Source organism: Brassica napus, chromosome C7 (genome assembly GCF_020379485.1).
Source record: "Brassica napus cultivar Da-Ae chromosome C7, Da-Ae, whole genome shotgun sequence".
Classification (NCBI taxonomy): domain Eukaryota; kingdom Viridiplantae; phylum Streptophyta; class Magnoliopsida; order Brassicales; family Brassicaceae; genus Brassica; species Brassica napus.
Window position 1 is genome coordinate 32,568,754 of NC_063450.1, and position 25,572 is coordinate 32,594,325.

Sequence of the window (25,572 nt, forward strand, 5' to 3'; positions counted from 1 at the left end):
CTATACTAAAGTTGATATTAGTGTTACTACACGACAAAACTAATATTTTGATATTTCGTACATAGAAATAGTATTTTAACCATTTTTACACATTAAATAATATGAATATTAGTTAATTTTATATATTTTATATTTGTCAAGTAAAAAAAAAAATATATATATATATATATCTGACTTTAATTAAAAAATATATACTTAAATATCATAGATTTAACATTTCTTGTAGTATTTTTATAAGTTAAAGTATATTATAAAATCTAAGAATGTTTGTTATTTTGTGTGTATAGATACTTTAGTTTACCTTTATAATTTACAAATTAATTAGCCGATTACTTTATTTAAATATTGCTATTATTTAATTTGATATTTAACAATGCTATACTTTTATATATACTATTATTAATTGATATTGTGTCTATAAGTAAAATTTAAATTAATATTAATGTATAATAATTACTGACAAAAATATTTAATTATGTATATATTTATAAAAAAATATTCTTTAAAAAAATATATTTTTATTTATAAATAATAAAATTTGATTTGATTGTTTTAGAAAAATATATATCAATATCTTTTTTATTATTTTATTTAAAATATATTTAATTATTTAGTTGAATTAATTGAATAATTATGTTGTTAGATGACGTATTAGAGTGTGGAGTTAACAGGGGCAGAGGCAGTTGCAAAGGAAAGGAGTGGGGTCAGCTGACCCCATAATTTTTATAAAAAATTATTTTTTACTTAAGAAAAATTATAAAATATTTGTTTTTATTTATGAAAAATTGTATTGATTCTACTAAAAATGAAAATTTATCCCCATTAAATTTTTTTTTGACCTTAATACAAAAGGTTTCTGGCTCCGTCAATGGTAGTTGATATAATGACCCAAATTTGGTAATATCACACGATATTCCAAATTAAATTGTTAGATGACATATTAGAATGTATAGTTAATATAATGATCCAAATTTGGTAATATCACAGGATATTCCAAAGTTAAGGTTAAGGTGTTAGATGACAGAACTGTGCTTTTATTTTAATAGTATTGAGGTGAGAGCTAATTCGAAAAGGAAACTTACCAAATGTTCTAAGAACATCTCCAATGAATCATTTTATTTGTTTTAATCGTACTTTATTTTATATTAAAAAATAGAGTGATACACAAAAAATAAATGAATTATTCTATTCATGGAGTAAATCCATTTTTAAACTAAAATAGAAAATTGAGTAGGATTAGAGTTCTTTTAATTTACTCTAAACTTTATTTTATAATGAAAAATAGAATGGGTCAGAGATGTAACTCTTATAACCCAAACTTGGCCTAGTCAAACTTGTTCTACTAAAACTTTTTTCCTTCTAGCTTTACTAAACAAGCTTACAAACAACATCTTTAAAATATCCAAACTTCTTGAATCGCACTTGTTCCATTCAAAGTCTGTCTTAAGTTTTCTCCTCTTTTCAATTTTTGTACACAAATTTACAAAAGAAAAATACTTAAAACTACCCCATATTTTATAGTGTGAATATGTGGATATCAATGCCACCGAGTAACTTAAGATACCGATTATCCAATTAGCTAAACCAGATTCCATTGCGAAATATAAGTCGTTTAATAATAGTGCACATAGATTAAGAAATCATTAATTTTTTATATTTTCTAAACAAAAAACATCATTAATTATTTACCTAACCACAAATCAACCAATAATAAAATATAAGGTATACATATAACATTAAATGTTAATAAATTTAACATAAAAACCCGAAAACGTCATATAATTTGAAACATAAAAATTTCTTTAAAATGACTTATATTAAAAAACAGAGGGAGTACCATTCAAAAAACAAGGGTGAGTATCTAAAACGAAAGCACACGAGCAGGCCCACAAACGTTGACAAAAAAAAGCAACCGACAAACCGAGAAGTTTGCATGTTTATTTTACTTTTGTCCGTGTACCGTGTATCATTTATCTTGTCCATGTATATAAGTGTAATTAAAATAAAAGTATTACCTCTTTTGATGCACACTCACGCCTTTCTTCTTTGTGACATATGTTAGGGCCGTTCTCCATTTTGTACCCTTGTTATCATCTGTTCCCACTAATCGATTCAAATTCTCACCAAATGTTGATGTCTGTCTCCTAACTGTATCAACAGAGACCTTGTAGAACACTGGAAATACCACCAATTTCCCTTCAGCCACACATTCTTTGATCTCTGCCAACTCATTTAAGCACCACTGTGAGTTCGAGTACAAGCTTGAGATGACAGCGATCGCAATGCTTGACTCCTTGATCCTCTTGAAAAATACACTTAAATCTTCTCCCAGCGGCTCCTCATTGTCGATGTAAGGATAGATTCCTTCTGCTTTCAAAGCGTTAATTAGATAACTTAAAAGCCGGGACAGAATAGCCTAGTGGTAACACTAGAGTGAACTGGATCCCAAGGCACCCGGGTTCGACTCCTCCGGGATTCCAGAGAGCAACCCAGTGACAAAAAAAAAAAAAAAAAAAAAAAAAAAAAAAGTGTTCCAAAAAAAAAAAAAGATAACTTATGAAGTTGCCTCGGAGCTCCTCTCCCCGAAAGTTTATGAACACTTTGTGTTGTAGCGTTGGGTGGACAACATTGGTGGAGGCTGCCTTCGACATCAGAGTTCTTTTTTTTGTCGGAGAAATGTTTAAATTTGGAAACGTTTTCGGAAAATGAATAGAGTAGGAAGTCTTCTTACTAGTGGAGTATATAGCAATGTTGGAGTTAGATTCTCCTCGGGAATTAGGCTTATTTTAAGTGTAAAACGGATGGACTATAATAAGGTAAAAAAATATTACCGAAGTAGAAAGATACTTGAAGTCCAGCAGCAAACTCATATTCACTACGATTAAAACCAGCACGGTTACATCCGAAGTGAACTGAAGACTGTTCAAAAGAGTGATAAAAAAAAATCGAACTTTGGCAATTAAAATTTACAGAAGTAAATGCCAAATAATACCAGATCAAGCCCAGTAAATGAAGACACCAAACATGACTTCAAGATCTAAAACAACATAAATGATAGAAGACGAGCACATAAGAGCATGATTAATGAAATGTTTTCAAGGTGGGTTCTTAGCAGAATATAAGAATTTGTCTCTTAACTTTTAACTAAAAAAGCTAAGAACCGGTTCTAAAGACCATCATTAACCTCAGTCTCTTAACTAGGGTTCTTAGCCCCAGTTTCTTAGCTTCGGTTAAGAGACGTTTCTTAGCTTTTCTTAGATCTTAACTAAGAAAAGTTAAGAACTGTCTCTTAAATAAGAGATATAAGGGCATGATTAACCCCCGTCTCTTAGTTGGGGTTCTTAACTCATGATTTGACACTTTTTTTTTACACTTTTCGGCTAAGAAACGGCTCTTATATCTCTTGTTTAAGCGACGGTTCTTAGTTGAAACTAAGAATCCCAGTTAAGAGACTTATTATTTTAGCTGATGGTCTAAGAGCCGTCTCTTAGCTGAAAAGTGTAAAAAAAAAGTGTCAAATCATAAGTTAAGAACCCTGGCTAAGAGACCGGGTTAATCATGCCCTAAATATTTTATTTAAGAACCGGTTCTTAGTTTTCTTAGTTAAAAATTAAGAGACTGATTCTAATCCTCTCTCTACACACACTAGGCATAATTTGTACTATATTTTACTTATTCTTTTATATCAATATTTGTAAAAAAAAGTTATAAAGTCATCAGTACTAAAAGCCATTTGATCCCAATTTCTACTTAATATTCACTTCGCTCCCCTTATCTAATCTTTTGGATCAAGGGTTGACATGACCTTCTGTACTATAGACGTCCACATGCAATGTGCCTAGACTATTGGACTCATCAATCAACACAACAAACTAATTTACGTCATCAATTTTTACACATCGCGTTTAATTAGAAGAGATTACGTGCAAATAACCAAATCACGTTTAAAATAAATGTATCTAACTAATGAAAAATATATGTTCAATCTTCTCAAATTTGAAAGATGTTACTGTTACGAAATTAAATTGACATTCGTTAACAAATAATGATACAATATATTATGTACACAAACATAAAAATACTAAATAAAAATATGGTCGAATAAATCACGTAAAAATATTTTTTTAAATCTATATAATGCACTACGAAATTTCAAAAAATATGTCCAACAGTTCTTAATATATGCTAAATTTTGAATCATATAAATATAAAATAAAAAAATGGTTTGGGGGCGGCGCGTTGGTTAAACTGTAGTTTTTATTATAACAAATAACTATGGATTAAATTTTGTCAAAAAAATAAATAAATAACTATGGATTAAACCTTTCATAAAAAAAAAACCCTATGGATATGAAAGTATACAAACACATCACGATTCCAAATTTAATCGGTCTTTTGTTACTGATTTTAAATATTTTAAATATATATTTTTTTTTGTTAAAAGAGTTCGTTAGGGAAAATGTGCTTCTTCTTTTTGTTTGTTTGACTTTATGTTTGGGTTTTAATGATTGGATACCTGAATTTACGCCGGAGATTTTCTCCAAGATCCAAAGACTTCAGGTTTGAGATCTTCTCACGTGAGCTCTTTAATTACCCTACGTAATCAATCTTATCGTACCCTTATCGGTTTGAATAAGGACAGATTTTCCTAATGCAATATCTGAAATAATTTTGGTTTAGCTTGGTGTTTACCGTTAATTTTGGTTTTCTGATAACCGTGGTAATCCCAAAGACTTTCTGGATCCACAGATTAATCCCAAAAGATCTTATATCCCGATACACAAGTAATCCATCAATATAACATTGCTAGATGGCCAAGGTGAATCGACCCCCAGACAGATGTTCCAGCTGGAGCTCATTTACCCTATACCAAGACAACATGGCTTATTAAATTTATATCATTATATGTATTTCGAAACCATTTTTTGGTTATCCAGTAAGATCTATACTAGTAAAAGAGAAATATTCTAAAAAAATCTGTTTATTCAAAATTATTGCACTCTTTCATTAGACTAATAATACTTTGATCTTACTTTAAATTTATAATAAGAATATGTTACCATATTTTTCTTTAACAATAATTTATTCAGGTCCACCTCTTTTTGTACACATTAATATTTTACCTTATACATCTACATTTTATTTAGTACAACCTTATAGTACATGAAAATATGAAAATTCTCCTTCAATATCTCATGTTTACCTTATAATTTACGTATATATCAAGTGAGTCATGTATTTTATACTATAAAATATTAGAATATATATTTTATACAATTATGAAATTTTGGCCTTCTTATGTATGTTTATACTATATAATATTAGAATGTCAAATTATTGCCTTTCTTACGTTTTATAGAATATCATTTAACCGTTCCAATCTAAATGTATCACTACATCTCGATCCGCGCAACCGTACGGATTTTTGTTTTTATTTATTTTTATATAAATATTTTGTGTTCAATTCTAAATTGGTATATATTATAATGTATATATGTGTCTATCAATTTTTAAAACATAATAATTTTACTGTATATTTTTTTCATTGAATAGATTGTTTCAAACTTTGACATGTATTTGTATATTCTTCTATATATATATATTTTCGGATTATTATTTCATTATTAAAATCGTAACTATATATATAAAGATTAGTAAAATATTGTTTTATTGTCATATTAAAAGATATTATAACATTTCACGAATTTAGAAAGTTTCAAAAAAAATAAACTTTTCGCTTCATAGATTTATATTATCGAGTAAATAATTAAACATTTAGTTTTTGTTTAATTTTTAAAATAAACTATATAGTTTAAAATTTGTTTTCATTGGTTTTAGGTAATAAAGATTAATCATTGTTAGATAATATGATTTTTGTTATTTAAAAAAAAAACCTTTATAATTTTAAAAGTTAACATCGACAAATATTTAAATATTTAGCATATAGAGGTATAGTATTACGACATTAAATTATATCTATTTAATTTATATTATCAATAAATCCAATGGATCATCTATTGTTTAAATCCAATTATTGATATCCCAATAAAAATTCCGTTAGACCCAAAATTTAAATGATAATATTAGATATTAAATGTAACATGACTTTTTAGGAATAGGTCCATTAGATTCATTTTTAAAAAAAAATCACGGGCTTTTCCCAAATATGACTCAAAACTTAAAGTCAAACACAAAACCAACCCATGTTTTTTTTGGAACTTTGACTTTCCTCTTTCACCCCCAAAGTTCAGATTATTCACGAAAACGTCATCACTTTTTTTTTTTTGAAAATGCATATTTTACTCTATCACCCTCATCTTCCTCAAGTATTCACAATATTATCATTCCATCAATACACCAACCACCATGAACAACCAATTTGAAGCTGTTAATGCACCTAAAAATTGATTTACACTCTTTCTTTTTCAATTCTTATGAACCAAAAACAACATCTCTTTACTTTCTCTCCATATTCATCCAAAAAAACCAAAGATTTTGATTCTAAAATTTTTATGGTTCATAGAGCCATTGAAGCTTACGATTCTTGGTGGGTCACTTTTGTTTGAGATTCTGGGTGTTTGGACAATACTTTTGTGTGCTAAACAAGTTATCTCACTGGTTGAAATTATGAAATTAGTTTTGTTCCAGATCTGTTCGTCCGGAAGTCGTCTAGCTGTAGACGACTTACATGGAAGTCTTCTGGTCAATACAGAGGTTAATTTGCAATTGACTTTTAAATGTGTTTTTCTAGACGACTTACATGGAAGTCGTCCATCTTTGTTTGTTAAAAAAAATTCGAGACGACTTCCATGTAAGTCGTCTAAGGTAAACAGGTTGGTTTTGCATTTGACCGGTTTGTGTCAGAAATTTGACTTTTCTGAACGACTTACATGTAAGTCGTCCAGTAGAAAATTAAAAAATCAATATTTTTTTATAGCTAGATGACTTCCATGTAAATAGTCTAGGGTTAGTTTTGCAATTGAAAAATAAAACAAAAAAAAAATATTTTTGTCTAGACGACTCACACGGACTTCCACGAAAGTTGTCCATGATTTTATTCCGAGATTCTGGTCAAATCTTGCTTATCTGGGATGACTTTCATGTAAGTCGTCGGACGGACGACTTCCGTGTCAGTCGTCTAGAAAAAAATAATTTTTTTGTTCTATTTTTCAATTACAAAACTAACCTGAGACGACTTACAAGGAAGTCGTCTCGGTATAACAAAATATTGATTTTTTAAATTTCTGCGGGACGACTTACATGTAAGTCGTACAGGAAAAGTCAAATTTCTGACACAATCCGGTCAAATCCAAAACTAACCTATTTTCTCTAAACGACTTACATGGAAGTCGTCTCGATTTTTTTTTACTATAAAATCTAGCCTTGATTAAATATGGTAAAAAACAATAATTGCATAATATAAATGTATTTTGCTTTTACATGAAATTTGTTTTTTTTTTTCAACACATGAAATCTTATTGCTTAGATTTATATATTTTTTCTTTTAAAAAAATATCATATATGAATAAATTTATGATATTTTGTTAAATTTATAATTAGTGGTCTAACATAGATCTTTTTATGGTAGATACAAATTAGGATCCTAAATTAATAGATTAGACTAGATTTTGACCCGCACGTCCGTGCTGATATTTTTTCATCTTATCAATGTATCTGATATTGGTACATATATTTTAAATATAAAATTTATATTTTAGTGTTGTATATTGTGTAACTCTATAATATTATTGTTTATACTTCTTATTTGGCATTATTAATATATAGTGATTTGTTTCGTACATTTTATTTTGTTATTATTTTTATCATTTACGGATATATTTTTGAGTTAGGTATAACCCATGTGTTTTTTTGAAACTTTTTTTTCCCTATTCACCCTAGAAATTCGAGTTATTCACGAAAATGCCATTAGTTTTTTTTTCTTTTTTTTTGAAAATGAGTCTTTTACCTTATCATCCTCATATTAACCAAGTATTTACAATATTGCCATTGTCATTGCCATAAATACCCTAACCACCATGAACAACCAATTCGAAGCTCTTAATGCACCAAAGTTTCGATTCTTACTCTTCATATCTCATTACTTATGCACACAAATCACATCTCTTTCATTCTCTCTTCAAATTCATCAAAAAAATCAAAATTTTGATTCCAAATTTTGTAAGGTTCATAGAGACATTGAAACTCATGATTTGCGGTCATTAATGACTTGGTAGCTTTTGTAGTGTAGTTTTGGGTCCTTGGAGATGTTAAGCAAGTCATCTCACAGGTTCAAGGTATGAAATCGTTTTTTTTCTCACACCTGTTCGCGAAGACTTTCAAAAGATTTTGGGAAGACTTTTAGAAGACTTCGCTAGATGTGTTCTACATCAAGAAGACTTCCTTGGAAATTCTACCTTTCCTTTATTAAAAAGAAGCAAAAAAATCCCAGAGAATCGGATAAACAAATTAGTTTTGCAATTGACCGAAGTTTGTCAGAAATTTGACTTTTTGTAAAAGACTTTTCAGGAAAAACTTCTATAGAAGTTTTTTGAAAGTTATTCCGAAGTCTTCTTAGTTTCGAATGAAGTCTACGTGGGTTACTTTTACAATTAAAAAATAATAGTAAAATATTTAATACTAATGAGAAGACTTCTAAAGAAGTCATAAGTCTTCTAAAATTTTATTTCGGGTTTTGGTCAAACCTTTGGTTACGAGAGAAGACTTCTCTGAAAAAGTCCAATATAGTCAATTGCAAAAGTATCTCAGGTAGACTTTTTGCAAAATTGAGAAGACTTTCAGAAAACTTCTATAGACGTCTTCCCCGATAAGATTTTCGGAGAATTCTTCTATAAAAAGTCAAATTTCTGACAAATTTGGTCAATTGCAAAACTAATTTATTTATCCGATAAGACTTCTCGAGAAGTTTTCTCTGGCATATTCGAGAATTTTTCAAATTCAAAAGTAAGGCAATATTTACAAAGGAAAACTTCTTAAGATGTCTTTTGTAGAGTAGACTTCCTAAGAAGTTTTCCTTCGTAAATTTGCAATTGCAAAAATGACCTAAATAGAAAACTTGGTACGTCAATGTTTAATAAACTTTCATTTTCTCTACAATTAAAATGACTTTTTAATATTTTCTTATTAGTTCATATGTATTAGTCAATATTGGGGCTCCTGGATGAAATTCATAACTTATTTGGTGATAATTATGAGATTTCAAATATTTATGTTTGCTAATGTTTCTAGCTAATCCGAGAAAAATTTTTAAGAAGTCTTCTATGTTAGATTTTCAAGAGTGTTAAGTAACTTCAAAGTATGTTTTTAACTTTCAAAAGTGTTAAGTAACTTCATAAATATCAAGTCATGTGGTTTAATATGTCTTTTTTATCATAAGAGATATTTTTTTAACTTACATGACATTTAAAATTTCAACTTTCACTTAAAATTCAAGTTTGATCTTTTATGAATTTGATTAAGTTTTCTTGTGAAGTTTTCTCTCTTAGTTTTAGTAAATTTGACTAAGTTTTGTGTTGTTGTGTTTTGTTATGAGTGGGTAAAATGGTTAAAACAAAATTCTTGGTATGTTGTATCAATAACTTCAATAATGTCAAGTACTTTTGGCAAAACATGAACCTATTTACCAAATTCTTTTGATTAACATCTCTTCAAGTTTACAATATAATTCATAAATAAAATAATACACATACAAATCATAAAACAGAGCATAAACAAAAATATTACACATGGAGCTAGATATCATTCATCAGCATAGATAAGTTTAGACTCCACTTGACATCATTCCTTTGTACCACTTTGGGCAGAAGACTTCGAAAGACTTTCTGAAGTCTTCCAAGATTCTTCTGAGAGTCTTCCAAGAGTCTTCTGAGAAGCATGATTCAGATCTGAAAAAATCTGCATATTCAAAAGCATTCAATTGACTTCAAAACAGAGAAAGCTTCAAAAATATTTTTTTATGCCTAAATAATAAACAAAACAATCAAATTATGTTGAATTTATAAATTTTTAGAATCTGATAGTAAAAATACACAAAATACTTATCCAAAATTTGTATCACTTTGGGCAGAAAACTTCGAAAGACTTTCTGAAGACTTTGTGGGACATGTTCTAGCATAAAATGCATTAGAAGACTTACCTAGAAGTCTTCCGAGGGTCTTCCGAAAAGTGTGTCTCAGATCTGAAAAACCTGCAAATTTAAAAATATTCAAATGGCTTCAAAACAGAGAAAAACTTCAAAAATATAACGTTATGCTTAAATAATAAACAAAACAGTCACATTATGTTGAATCTATAACTTTTTAGAATCTAATATATAAAACACACAATAATACTTATCCAAAATTTATAGATCTATCTTTGAAGCAGTGAAAGATGAGAACCATGTAATGAAAAACCTACAAAAAGAATATAAGTTAGTGAGAAGGCTTAAGAAAAAAATGAGAAATAGATTTAAAGTTTGGTGTTTTGATGTTCAAAGAGATTATAGAGAGGTTGGAGAGTTTTAGAATGAGAAACATTACATTTTTGTTATAGCCATTTGAGAGTAAGAAAAAAAATGTGTAAATTTTCTTTATATATGAAGACAAAAATTTTATTTAGGTTAAATATTTTCGATACAGAATTTTTCTAGACTCTAAAATAAAATACATGAAAAAACTTCTTGAAGACTTCGATTTAAGCGGGAAACTTTAATTATACTAAATTTTAGGCAGAAAACATAAATTCTACAAACATTTAGGCGGAAATATGGCAGAAAACTTCTTGGGAAGTCTTCTTTGAGTCTTTTTGGAAAGTCTTCTGAAAGTCTTCTTGGGATGTCTGCTAGAAGTCGTCGAAACCATAGTATAATCAAATAACTAACTAAATAACAAATAAAAATTCATAAAATTTAAAATCAACTTATAAAGTGTTTAATATACACAAAGCTAAACACATTTAGGTCAAAATGTTTTTTTTTAAGTTAAGATTCCAAAATCTAACCCTAAATACAAGCAATACTATATCATAAGTTACTAAACCATAAACCAAAGTCTTCTCGGAGTTTTCCAGACCATATAATTAAATAACTAGGCAAAAAACACTTCCTTAAAATTAAAAAAAACTTAAAAAGTGTTTAAATTAAGTTATTAGATAGTCACTAAACAGATATATATATAGGTCAAACTAAAAAAAATTTAAAAAAATAAAATTTCAAAATCTAACCCTAAGAATACCAACAATATTATAACATATGTTACTAAACCTTAAACCAAAGGTTATCATGATTCAGTCTACATTCACTCTCTATGTTAAAAATAGTTCAATTTTAGTAAAACAAAATTTTATTTGTCATATTTAATTTATAAATCACTTCTATTATATACAATAGAAATTATAATTATAAAATTTATAAAAATAGTATATATATATTTTTTTCTTGTTTTAGAATAAAATTTTAATTAACATTGATTTATAATTATATTACTAATTACAAAACTAATAATGTGTTATTTTATAAAAACATTTAAATTTTTAGTAAGATTTTGTTAAATTCTTTCTCAACTGATTTTATTACAATTTAAAAAATTTAAATTTATAATTGGTTTATTATTAATGTAAGTAATCAAATATGTCATATTGACATATTAAGTAATTAAATATGTCATCAAAATAGGACCATAAGTTAGTAGATTAGATAACGAAATTGTTTTTTTTAGTGTGGTAAGGTTTGGTTCACGGTCCGGATATTTGTCCAAACCTATACAATATTTTATATTAAAATTTGTTTGAGCTAATTTATTTAACTGCAAAAAAAAAATCCGTGCTTTCCAAGCGCGAGTTAAAATCTAATAGATACATTAAAGCTAATACATTGCTAATTAATCCACCTTGTTTCAACCAAACACCCAAAATCAACACTCTAATTAGTACACTAATTTTACTATTAATTTCTCACTAACACAATTATATACAATTTTTGAAAAATTGTTGTCTAATTTTATATAAATAGTAATCTTAGTAATCTTTGAAAAATTGTTGTGTAATTTCTTACTAACACAATTATATACAATTTTTGAAAAATTGTTGTGTAATTTTAAACTCAATCAAACAAAAAGTCATATAAAACTTTTTGAAAAATCGGATAAGGCGGTAGAGTATATATAAAAAAAGATTTGAACGTAATAAGTTTTCTCTGTTAATTTTAAATGTGATTTACATTAAAATGATGATAAGCTGAAATTTGATATACAGAAATAAAAGAAATGTAAATCTGTTATAAACCAAATGATGATCGACCATGGACCAGCCCGTACTGCAGGCCCAATCCGGGACATGATAAAGACAACCAGAGACTATGTGTTTATCTAGTATATATTCCATGTATATCTGTATCATAGTGTTTATCCTTATCCTTATCTTGTTAAGATAAACATGACCTTATGACGGTCTAATACCTTGTATATATATGGACCTTCTGGTCGACACTAATGGTAACCGAAGTATTTCTCCAACACTTCATTTACAACACGTTATCAGCACGACGTTGCTCTTGTAAACCCTAACCCTAAAAACAAGAAATAAATCCGAGCAGCAAAAACCCTAATTCCCGACAAACTTCAAACAGCTCTATCCCTCAACTCCGGTGGATCCAGACGACGAGCCAGATACCAAATTAAAGCTCTTGACGAGACGAAGCCAACGCCGCTAACCCCGCATCAATCGGAGTTCGGACGCGCCCCCACGCTCAGCTACAATACATGCGGAAAATTTGTTCCAGAAACCAAAATCTCTCTCAACCATATACCAGTCTCCTATTCCAACAAGCAGCAACAAAAAAATAATTCCGAGCAATCCATCAGCTAACCAGGAAGATCTCTAACTGATAGACCGATCAACCCATCAAAAGTTTTCAGGTATCATCGAAAACTCATCTAAAACCCATAAAGTATTAAATACCCCCATCCGCAGCCATGTAGCTATATTTAGCAACATGTCTCTGCAAATAAAATAAAACCAGAAACCATAAACTCTTTAAAATCTCGAACCTGAACTTGTTTTGAACCTGTTCTTAATCTGAAACTGATTTTAAAATTGTTTAAAACTTTTCCTGATGATAGTTTCACATTAGAACTGTTTAGGATTGAAAGTTAAACAATTTTTTTTTAAAATCTGACTGCTATATGTTGAAAGAAACCGACTGTTACTTGCTTAAACTTATCATTATTGTCCTGTTTAATGTTCTTATCTGATCTGAATCAACTAGAACTGTTAAGGACTGCATGTTACATAATTTTTTTTGAAAATCTGATCATGGTTTCATAAATTAATCCGAGGTTTTACCTTTTGTTCTTGTCTGAGAAATTTGTTTTCCTGATGATTGATAACGACTAGAACTTGATTAGGATTGAAAAAAAATATTTTTTTTAATATTTAAAATCGAAATATCAGAGATATATCTGAGAAAATATATTTATTTTTAAATCGAACAGTATATAATAAATTGCTTGAATAAATCAAATCTTCCTGATTTATTCTTTTTAAGTCACAATAATTTCTGATTTGATATTTTTTCGAAAAAAATAATAATAAATATATGGTATATTTTTCGAAAATCCTAACCTGATTTCATGATTGAATTGGTTTGCTTGATTGCATATTGTTTGCATACTAATATTGCATACTGAACATGAAATCTCGACTGTTAGGGATATAGATCATTCATAGTTTTCAAGCAATCTGATCTGAACTGAAAAAAAAAAATCATTATACTAAATGATCCGATCCAATGGGATGAAGAAAATATGGAACATTTTCCTGATCATCTAAGATAGAATCCCTAAAGGCCTTGAAACCTTGTGTTTGAAATAAGAGGACCTTAAATCTGAAAAATACATTGATCCACACCTTAAACCGTATGGTTTTAAGAAAATGCATCATTTAGAAATTTTTTTTCTTTTGGTCCGTGTGTGGCATTGATATGAAGCATGAAAAATTTCAAAAAGATTACTTGATTAAGACCTGTTTTGAATAATGATTTCAGATGTCGAGTTTCATACCCTCAGATTACAAAGCCCTTGATCTCTCTGGAGATAATTATCTTGATTGGGCTATAAACACTTCAGCCGTCTTGAAGTCTAGAGGACTTGGGAAGTGCATCAAGTATGGCAATGACACCCTTGCGTGTGAAAGACACAGAGCCATAATGATTATGCGACACCATCTCTGTGAGGACCTAAGAGACGAGTTTGGATATGTTAATGATCCTCATAATCTCTGGTCATTTTTGAATTCTAGATTCTGTGAGCCATTGTTGCACGAATCCAAGAAAAAATGGGAAGCTCTAAGGTTCCAGGATTATGAATCCGTGGACAATTATCACTCTGATCTTATGAGAATCACCTATAGTCTTAGACTATGTGGTGAATTGGTAACAAACGAGGATTTGTTAAACAAAACTCGTGACACATTCCATTCAGAGGAAGTGTTGTTATCACATCAGGCCAAAGGTTTCACCACCTATTATGACCTGTTCTCATATTTATTAGACATTGAGCAAAAGAAGCAGAAAAGGATGGATAACATCAGACGGTTTAATGACATCATGGAGATATATTATGAAGTACTAGACAGTGAGATGAAAATCCCTGAAGCTAATAAAGCCACATTTGATAAGAAGAGATCTGAGGAGGATTCCGAGTGGACACTCATGGACCATGAGGTCGGATTATACATTGAATAATTTTCCGACATTCTGATTTTATGTTTTCATATCTGATTTGATTTATTTGTTATTCATTTATGTTATTGAAATAATAAAAACGATTTTGTTTTTATATATTATCTTGCTTGGTCTTGCTTGATGATTCTTGATTAAATAACAAATAAAACCTTAATAAAAGGATAATCAGTCCACTGATAGTTGATTTCATGCATGGTTTAACTTTACCTTGATTGTATAGGTTTAACTTTACCTTCCTGCAATCACATAAAATCAATTGTTGGGTGTAGACTAATGACAGTTCACTGATAGATTGATTTCTCGCATAGATTTAACTTCATCTTGATTGTATAGGTTCAACTTTACGTTCCTACAATCACTTGAAATCAATTAATTGGTACTGACAATGGCAAAAGACACGACATTATTCAGACCCATTGAGTTATAAAGATTTATAACATTCTACATTGAACCAGTGAGCAAAGAAAATACGATTCCTTTCAGATTTTTGAAAAATCGCCTAAAAGCATTATGAATGCCTATACCCATATTTTCTACTGATTTATTCTATGCTAAGGATCAGTATGAAAGAGGCATAAAGCCATGGTAACCAATATGGCTCACCACGAAATAAACACTTATGGCATGACCAGATTAGCCATCTTGATCCAAAACATGATGAAAATTAATTAAGACACAAAAGTGATCCCATAAAATCTCACAATGTGTTATAAGTACACAAAAGGGAAAATCACTAAAATAATTAAGGCTCCACTGTCCTAAGCACTACGAAATTATGAGTATGTTCATGAGGGGGAGAGAGGACTAAAACCCACAGTCCATGATCATATCATAAATTCGGATTCCATGGTTTACAACCATAATATACACGGCTGGAAAGCTTTAAAGCCCTCACTAATGGTACATCACCCACGTCCAGCCTAAAGCTTAAGGACATTATGTATATAAATATTGATTTACATCAGGCCATACATGTAAGCATAGACATTCCCACCTCTGAATGATTAAGGGTCATAAACCAGACATATACACAAACCATCTTAAGAAAATACGAATATTCCACCACATATATGTGTGTCATTTAAGATGGAACCTCAGATGAGGATTGAGAATATATATTAGATAAATAAGACTTCCTCCACGAAACTATAATGTATCTTGTGCCAAACATGGATGATTTAATCAAGTGGCCAAGAACACAGATTACAAAAGATAGTAATCTAATTATCTAACTTTGAAAGGAGAAAGTTATCAGGCTGATAAAGAGTAAAGAGTAAAAGAGAAATATAATGGTATGTCTTGGCAAGATCCTCAGACCAAAGATTATGATCTAGACGTTCTAAAAGAATATGATCAAAAGATATAAAAGCTAGCAGAAATATATGCCAGACACACTGACCCGAAAAGAAAAAATGACTATGTCATACCAGCTTAAGCACCACGAATTAGATGTCTAAGAGACACAATCAAGTTGCTACAATGTCTATTAGAGATAGACAAATAAGTTCCAAATAATAAGGAACCTCGGAAAATTATGAAAGGTGCTCAGAATCGTACAAATCCGAGTTCATAAGAGAAACCAGTTCAGACAGAGAAATAAGGTTGCGCAACCACACATCTAAGGTACCAGACCATGTAGTTTGGGACGCCAAACTGCAAGGTATAAAGGTCTTGGATAATAAGATCTCAAAATCTAATTAGATCATGTCTGGAACAGTATGAAACTAAAGATAAAGAGTGTTAACACCAAAGATGTATTTACATACATAAGAGCTCATAAAAGATTGTAGTACTTGGGATTTGAAGGATATAACCTGAGGATCATGAACCCACGTAGAGTACTCATAAAACCTATATAGGGACGTGGGGTGTTCAAAGAATTCAAAGTAATTATAAGACAGATGGGCGTAGTAACCATGTACATACAGAAATGCCATCTAAGAAAAAAACCAATGAATGGATCTTGTGAGATAAGAAATTCTGTGAGATTAAAGGACATGACCACATGGTATAGTGTGTCCATGTTCCTTCTAAATAACGTTCAAGTATAGCTTGATTACACAAGGATACTCACAAGGACCAAAGAACAATTTATAAAGAGATATGCTCCTATATGGTGGATGCTACTACAGAAAATCAAGTTTGATTTTGTCTGGATATTTACTAAAGAAATAATGGTGTAGTAAGCAGCAAATGAATCACTGGATAAAGGTATCAACGTACCATAGAAATATGAGAAAGAAATTCTCATAGAACAAGCTTTGTTCCTAAGTTGTTTATGTATTGTAATATACAACAGCTGTAAGTAATATGAAAGACTAAGTATTTACTTAGTGCAGTCAGTCCATACAGAAAATATTATAATTCCTTGTGATCATAATAAAGACCAACTGAGAGAAAAATGTTTAATGGTTCAAAGGTTAAGTAATACAAGTTATCGATTGATTAAACAGGCTATGTTTTACATATGGAAAGTCTGTAGAAAAATCATAGCCGTGTGTGTGTGTATGATTAAGTCAGCACGTCTAAGTGAGAACCATAAACCAGGATAGTGACCAGAAGGATGTCTGGTCGTGGCTTAATGATTATAAGCATTGCTAAAGCAAGAAAAGATCGATAACCATGTACAAAGGACATGAGTGTATGACTGCGAATTCATTGTGTGATGAGTTTCATTGCAGCAAATAATTATTGATGGTATGACCTTAGACACTCATGATTATGAACGAATATAGACAAGGTCTATAGCTCAACATGGATCGACAAAAGAAAATAAAGAATGATTGGTTACAATGGATAAAGCCATTGGCACATACGAAGAGATATAAGTCCGAATGAACGAAAGATATGAAGTAAAGTTGTTCGTATGTGTTCTGGGTCTATGACTCAATATATATTGAATGTCCACGTTTTGGGAAAGCCATATAACCAAAGAGAATCCGTGGGACATGAAAAAGGACTTGCAAGTAAAGTTTTATTGCAGATTATAAAGTCCATCCGAGCACCGTTTGAAGCACAATCAGTTCAACAAAGACATGGAGTGATCAGCAGCAAAGATGTACATCCTGACCACATCTTAATGGAGTTCCAAAAGACATACCAACGTCCAAGACTTACAAGTTCATTCAAGGAGAATCCAGCTGATCATCTTCACCAAGTCATAGGCAACTTCAACGTTCAAGAAGACTCGGATACCAGATGGGAATGCGTCTACTACAGTGATGCATTCATCTGGGGGAGTTCATGTGTTGTACTCTTTTTCCTGTCCTTGGTTTCCCATTTTGCCACATTGGTTTTAGGGTTTTTCAGGAGAGGTTTTAATGAGGTAACATTAAGCATGCAACGAACCTGTACCGGATGTGTCGATCAAGGGGGAGTGTTATAAACCAAATGATGATCGACCATGGACCAGTCCGTACTGCAGGTCCAATCCGGGACATGATAAAGACAACCAGAGACTATGTGTTTATCTAGTATATATTCCATGTATATCTGTAACATAGTGTTTATCCTTATCCTTATCTTGTTAGGATAAACATGACCTTATGACGGTCTAATACCTTGTATATATATGGACCTTCTGGTCGACAGTAATGATAACATAAGTATTTTCCCAACACTTCATTTACAACAAAATCACACATATAATTTGTATACTTTATTTAAAAATCTCCTGAGACCTGAAAAACAAATACAAATAAAATAGAGTAAAACAATTTATAGATCTATCATTTTTAGAATAAAACTTCTTTTGTTATAGTTTTAAGTTCTTTTAGATCGAAAACTTTTCTCTACAGAAAAGATGTGAAACATAACCTTGATTAAAGTGAGCATATGCAGTTTTTCTTATACCTTTTAACATTTTTCTAAATTGTTTACCTGAGGCGTGATGAAATTCGAAAGTCTAACTATAGATATAAATGCCTTTCCAAAAAAAAAAAGATACAATGACCTAGATTTTTTTTTGTTTTTTTTAATGACCTAGATTATTCATCAGTGATTAATTTAATTTTAACTTTTAGTTGAAGGTTTGTTAGATAATGATGTGAAACTATCTACTTTAAGTTGACGTTGTTATATCCAGACTGTCTATAGAAATTTTAGAATTTTAGCAATGACAACTAACGATTAATTGTATATTAGAGAGTCAGTAACTGACAACCACTTACTTATTTACGGCACTGACAAGTATTTAAAGTATCAAATATAAAACCCTTTAGAAACCAACTTTACTTGTATTACCAACAAAAGAAAGATATAGAATGACCGATCTGATGCGCTTACCAAAAAGATATAAAATGGCCTGATGGTTTACCAAAAAGAAAGTTATAGAATGACCTGATCGATTACCTAATTGATGACCAAATAAATAAATAAAAATGACAAGATCGGCCACGGCTTTCATTTCCTACGAGGTCGTTCGCACCAAATGCGGGACAAGTATAAAATGACCTGATGCGTTTACCAAAAAGAAAGATATAGAATGATCGGATTACCTAATTGATGACCAAATGAATAAATACAAAGACCAGATCGGTCGCGTTTCATTTCCTACGAGGTCGTTCGCACCAAATGCGGGACAGGTATGAAAATGAATTATGCACATGTTTCTGAAAGTCAACCGTAGAGACTTTTCACTAAACTGTGAAGGGGAACTACCAAGAACATGATTATTGGAGGTTCTTGGTATGGAGTTTTTAGCGGAATATAAGAATCCGTCTCTTAACTTTTAACTAAAAAAGCTAAGAACCGGTTCTTAAATAAGAGTTTGAAGAGCCGGTTCTTAACTTTTTTAGTTAAAAGTTAAGAGACGGGTTTTTATATTCCGCGAAAAATCTCACTCTAAAAACCCCCAATAATCATGCTCTAATAGGTTTATCAACTATGAAGACGGAGAATCAAAACATGAATACAAAAGATTGGTCTCATAAGCCTTCTTTGCTAGCAAATCTGCTGCATGATTCTTCTAACAATTTAGACAATCAAAAGAACTCTGTGGAGTCTTGAAGTCCACCGTTTTATGTCATAAGCTAACATTTATATTTTATGTACTTTCTCCTTTAATGTTTTTTAGGGTTTCCTGGTGTTTAGCCCATGTTTGGAACTACATTAAACGTGAGTCAAGTGTTCGAAACTAGATCTTATACTGAATCAGTTAGTCAAAAATTATACAGTTAATCGGGGATTACTTTTGTGAAAGTCCTTGCATATATAAAGTCCAGCACGGGCATCCGGTCTGGCTCTAGTAGAGCATCTGGTCCAGGAGTGCATCTGGTCCGTCACAACAGATTGGTATCAGAGCCAAGGTTCTGTGGTCCTTGGTTTGAGGGGAGGATTGTCAGAATAAATAAAAAGGCAATCCAAGTCCCACATTGGATATTAGACAGAATAAAATCTAATATATATAGCTGGTTCAATTCCACTTAGTATGAGGCCTTTTGGGAGTAACGACCCAAAAACAAATCCGTGAGGGCTTAGGCCCAAAGCGGACAATATCATAATAAGCGAGGGGTTGGACATCTGGTGACGGACATCTGGCTCTAGTTGAGCGTCTGGCCTCCAGCACGGGCATCCGGTCTGGCTCTAGTATAGCATCTGGCCCAGGAGTGCATTTGGTCCGTCACAACAGATTGGTATCAGAGCCAAAGTTCTGTGGTCCTTGGTTTGAGGGGAGGATTGTCAGAATAAATAAAAAGGCAATCCAAGTCCCACATTGGATATTAGACAGAATAAAGTCTAATATATATAGCTGGTTCAATTCCACTTAGTATGAGGCCTTTTGGGAGTAACGACCCAAAAACAAATCCGTGAGGGCTTAGGCCCAAAGCGGACAATATCATAATAAGCGAGGGGTTGGACATCTGGTGACGGACATCTGGCTCTAGTTGAGCGTCTGGCCTCTCAGCACGGGCATCCGGTCTGGCTCTAGTAGAGCATCTGGCCCAGGAGTGCATCTGGTCCGTCACAACAGATTGGTATCAGAGCCAAAGTTCTGTGGTCCTTGGTTTGAGGGGAGGATTGTCAGAATAAATAAAAAGGCAATCCAAGTCCCGCATTGGATATTAGACAGAATAAAGTCTAATATATATAGCTGGTCCAATTCCACTTAGTATGAGGCCTTTTGGGAGTAACGACCCAAAAACAAATCCGTGAGGGCTTAGTTCCAAAGCGGACAATATCATAATAAGCGAGGGGTTGGACATCTGGTGACTGACATCTGGCTCTAGTTGAGCGTCTGGCCTCCAGCACGGGCATCCGGTCTGGCTCTAGTAGAGCATCTGGCCCAGGAGTGCATCTGGTCCGTCACAACAGATTGGTATCAGAGCCAAGGTTCTGTGGTCATTGGTTTGAGGGGAGGATTGTCAGAATAAATAAAGAGGCAATCCAAGTCCCACATCGGATATTAGGCAGAATAAAATCTAATATATATAGCTGGTTCAATCCCACTTAGTATGAGGCCTTTTGGGAGTAACGACCCAAAAACAAATCCGTGAGGGCTTAGGCCCAAAGCGGACAATATCATACTAAGCGAGGGGTTGGACATCTGGTGACGGACATCTGGCTCTAGTTGAGCGTCTGGCCTCCAGCACAGGCATCCGGTCTGGCTCTAGTAGAGCATCTGACCTAGGAGTGCATCCGGTCCGTCACAACATTATATTCCTTGGTAGAACAATAGTAACAGTTCAACATGGTATAATGTTCAAATCATATCTTAAAGTACGTTATTCGAGTATTTTTTTAGTTATTAAATGACGATATACTCATATTTTATTCCTATAAACATCAGTTTCTGCGATTTCAACTCTGCGGCCTATTTAGTTATCTTTACAATTTCCAATTTCCATCATTTTAAATTTATCTATTAATTATATCAAATAATTTTAAATTTATTAAATAACTAGAGTTTTACATTAAATAAAAGAAAAAATGATTTTTCAAAAGTTCTAATATTTTGTCCGAGCATGCCAAAAATTGTGATTGTCAAGAGCTGTCCATTGAGTCAGTGCTGGGCACATATACTCGATACTCGGCTGTACCCACTACTCTGTCATGTAGTTGCCCTGTAAAATCAAGTACTTGCAGTGATCAAATTAAGTAACAAGTATCTCAAATGAAAAACTTGTAAGCACAAGCCAAGTACCAAGTCTTAAAATAATTAACTACTTGGCTCGCTAAATTTAAAACTACTTGGCTCGTTTGTAGCTTATTTGTCTAGTTTCACCTTAAAAATTTCTTGACATTGTTAGATCAAATAATAAGCTAATAAATATTATTATTTGCAAATGTAAGTCCCTGTCAAATATCTTTATATCTTTCAATATTTATCTGGTTACTTGTTTTTTCCAATAATTCGCTACTTGTTTCTAAAACAATATATTCTTATATATTTAACCTATTTTGTCTTTTATTTATATTGTAACTAAAATCAGATAAAAATATTAGATTTGAGCAAAAGTTTTTTGATAAAAAAAGATAGTGAAATTGTTTGTATGAGATTATACTTTATTTTACTTATTTTCAATTTGCAATTTACAAGTAATAAGTATCTACAAACGAGTACTTGGTTTTAGCAAATAACAAATCGGAACAAGTAACTTACATGTATTGATTTTTCTCTAGAGTACTAGATATAGCAAGTACTTATTTTAAATAAGTCAAGTTCAAGTCCTAAATACGATTACTTGAACGAGTCAAGCCAAGTACCTAACCTTTGAAAATTAGCAAGTACTTTGCTTGTGTCCACCCCTACCATTGACCAACGCTTCATCGCTGCAAATTACCAGCTTTACCCGCGTTTTAAACATCTCAGGCTTTCTATTTGATTAGATTTTTTCATTTAAATAATTTTAAAACTCATGTATAATTTATATTTCATTAGTATTTTGACCTTTTATGCACTTTAATATTTATATTAGTTTAATCATTTAACTTAAATATAAATAAAAGACATAATATAAATTAGAAATTTTATTTATTTTTATTAAATAATTCAAGGCTTAGTTTACCCTTTTTTTTCCAAAATCATAACTTTCAGATTTAAGCATATAAACTAATTCTAAACCCATTAAATATAAGTTTTAGATCCTAAATTTTTCTAAGCTAAAATCTATCTAACATATAAAATCTAAACACTTAAAAAAAATAACCACCAATAATTTGAGGATATGTATAGGTTCAATTTATTAAATATAACCCAAATAGATAACATAACTGATTACCTAGCTATTTTATTTCTGTATTTAGGAAATTAATAAATAATACACATGCTGGGCTATTTTATCATTTTATATTTTACATGTAAATCTTAGTATTAATTTAACCCCAAGTTTAATAAATATACGAATCATTATTGTAGAGGAAATATCTCCAAAAATTCACATTTTAAATAAAATTATATATTACTATATTGAATGATAATTTAAAGTAATATTATGTAAGATAGTTATAGCGTGGGAGATTTTTGGGAAAGATTTCCATTAGAAATCCGGATGAAAATCTGACATGCTCTTATTAGTAAAACAGTAGTCTATCATACTCTGAATGAATCTGATATATTTTCCATTTATTAGATACTCTTGAGATGGATAGTTAAAGTAAAAAAAAAAAAATACTCCCACTTAATTCAACCAATCAATCACATGCTTTCTTCTCTTTCCTCTTTTCGCTCTCCCCGATGAGAATCCCCCGAAGACCCCCGATAACCAAGCACCACTTTGAAGCCTTTATCAAGGAATAAGAAGTGTAATCTTCAAATTTAAGTAAGTTATGGTTTGTATTATTGTTTTGTAGCTAATTAAATCCATTTGAATATAATGTTCTAATCCAATATCGCATTGATATGGCTTAGTTAATTGGAGTTGAGATCAATTTGTATATATGTGTTAGTAATTAAGTAATTGAGCATTTGGGAACTAAGTTTAGTGGATCAATTGAGGAATTAGATTGATTATTAGTCAAACACTGGGTGAATCAAAAGAAATTGTATTAGATTAGCGTTCTGATATGAATAAGAAGATGGGGTTAAACTAGTAAAACTTAGTATAATTTTGTGAAACTGTAAGCGTACAACTTGTAAAACTAAGTAGAACTATAATCATATAACTGGGATATATAGTTTCGTATACCTTCTATACTATTAAAAGAGAAGTCATGACTTTTTTCATGTGTGATATTTTAAATGGACAATCCCTAGAAAGTTGCTTACATTATTTTTTTTGTATTTTCATAACAATATCATGTTAGATATTTAATTATCTTTTTATTCCATCAAAATATTATTAATAATGGATAATTTCGAAAATATATTTATTCCATCAATATATAATTATAGTTGCATATAACCATTTATAATCAATTTAACATTAATAACATTTAATTATTCTAGAGTTAATACATGCATATGATCTAATTAATAATAATAATAATAATTAACATTTATTATGAAAATAATATATTGTTAGAATTTCACCATGAAAATAATAAATCAAATCAAATATTAAAATCCTAACACTATTGTATTTTCATAATAAGTGTTATTATTATTAATTATGTTATACATTATACATGTATCAATATTTTTTTTTTTTTTTTGATAACCCTGGTATCCGAAGACCTCGTAAGGCTCCGACTATCAACCAAAGACCGTCCACCGGAGCTAAGCCGGGGAGCCCGCCGAGGTCTCCAGGAGGGCTGGTGATCACCCCATTTAATTCCCACCAGTGGCCAGCGTAGTTGGAAGTGTCCGTATTGGGCCCGAAGGCCCTCAAGAGCAACATCCGCCAGCGGGACTTGAACCCATGACTTCCCAGGTCGAGGATCGCCACTGGACCACTAACGCGTGGTTACATGTATCAATATTTATATAGATGTTGTGTTAACAAACATGTATTGATAAATATATAATATTTTTAATATATATATATATATTGTAGTGATGAATTTTTCATGCGTGATTTTTTCATTTGGACCATTCTTTAAAATTTTATCAAATTTTACATGAATTAATTATAATATTTATATTTTTAATTGAATAACAATAAATATTTTTTAAGAAATTTCTAAAAAAAAATTTAAAAATATTTTCGGAATCAATTTAAATTTTATATCCAAAGTAATTAATTTTAGTTTTAGTTATCATAAACTATAATTAGAAATTAAAATTTATTTTAGTTTTGATTTATATATGAAAATGTAAAATTATATAAAGTATTATAATTATATAATAGATCGCGCTAGTTTTTGTTTTAATTTATTTTTATATAAACATTTTGTTTTCAATTCTAAATTGGTATATATTATATATATGTGTCTATCAATTTTGAAAACATAATAAGTTTACGGTATATTTGTTTCATTGAATAGATTGTTTCAAACTTTCACATGTATTTGTATCTTCTTCTATATATATATTTTCAGATTATTATTTCATTATTAAAATTGTAACTATATATATAAAATTTAGTAAAATATTTTTTATTGTCATATTCAAAAATATTGTAACATTTTACAAATTTAGATCTATTTTTTGTTACAAAAATAATTTTTTTTTAGTAATAATATATAAACCACGTAAATATAGCTATTATAGAATTACATAATATATAACACTAAATTACATTAAGTTACTGGTAAATTTTGTTATATAAACTAAAACATTTTAGGATATAAATAAAAAAAACTCGCACGGTAGTGCGGATCAAGATCTAGTTATTGGTTAAAATATAAAACTTTAGTTTTGTATACCTTCTCTGACTATGAGAATTGAAGGACCCAATAATGGAAGGAACATATTGATAGTTGGAGGTTGTCTAATTCCTATTGTCATGGTAGTTTTA

At 30.5% G+C, this 25,572-nt stretch overlaps 1 protein-coding gene across 1 annotated transcript; it reads left to right on the forward strand.

Annotated features, from left to right (window-relative positions):
• The first annotated feature begins 14,038 nt into the window (after positions 1 to 14,038).
• Positions 14,039 to 14,737, forward strand: LOC125590559. The gene has a single exon (XM_048764160.1). The coding sequence runs from the start codon at positions 14,039 to 14,041 to the stop codon at positions 14,735 to 14,737; it is 699 nt and encodes a 232-aa protein (XP_048620117.1).
• Positions 14,738 to 25,572: the final 10,835 nt, after the last annotated feature.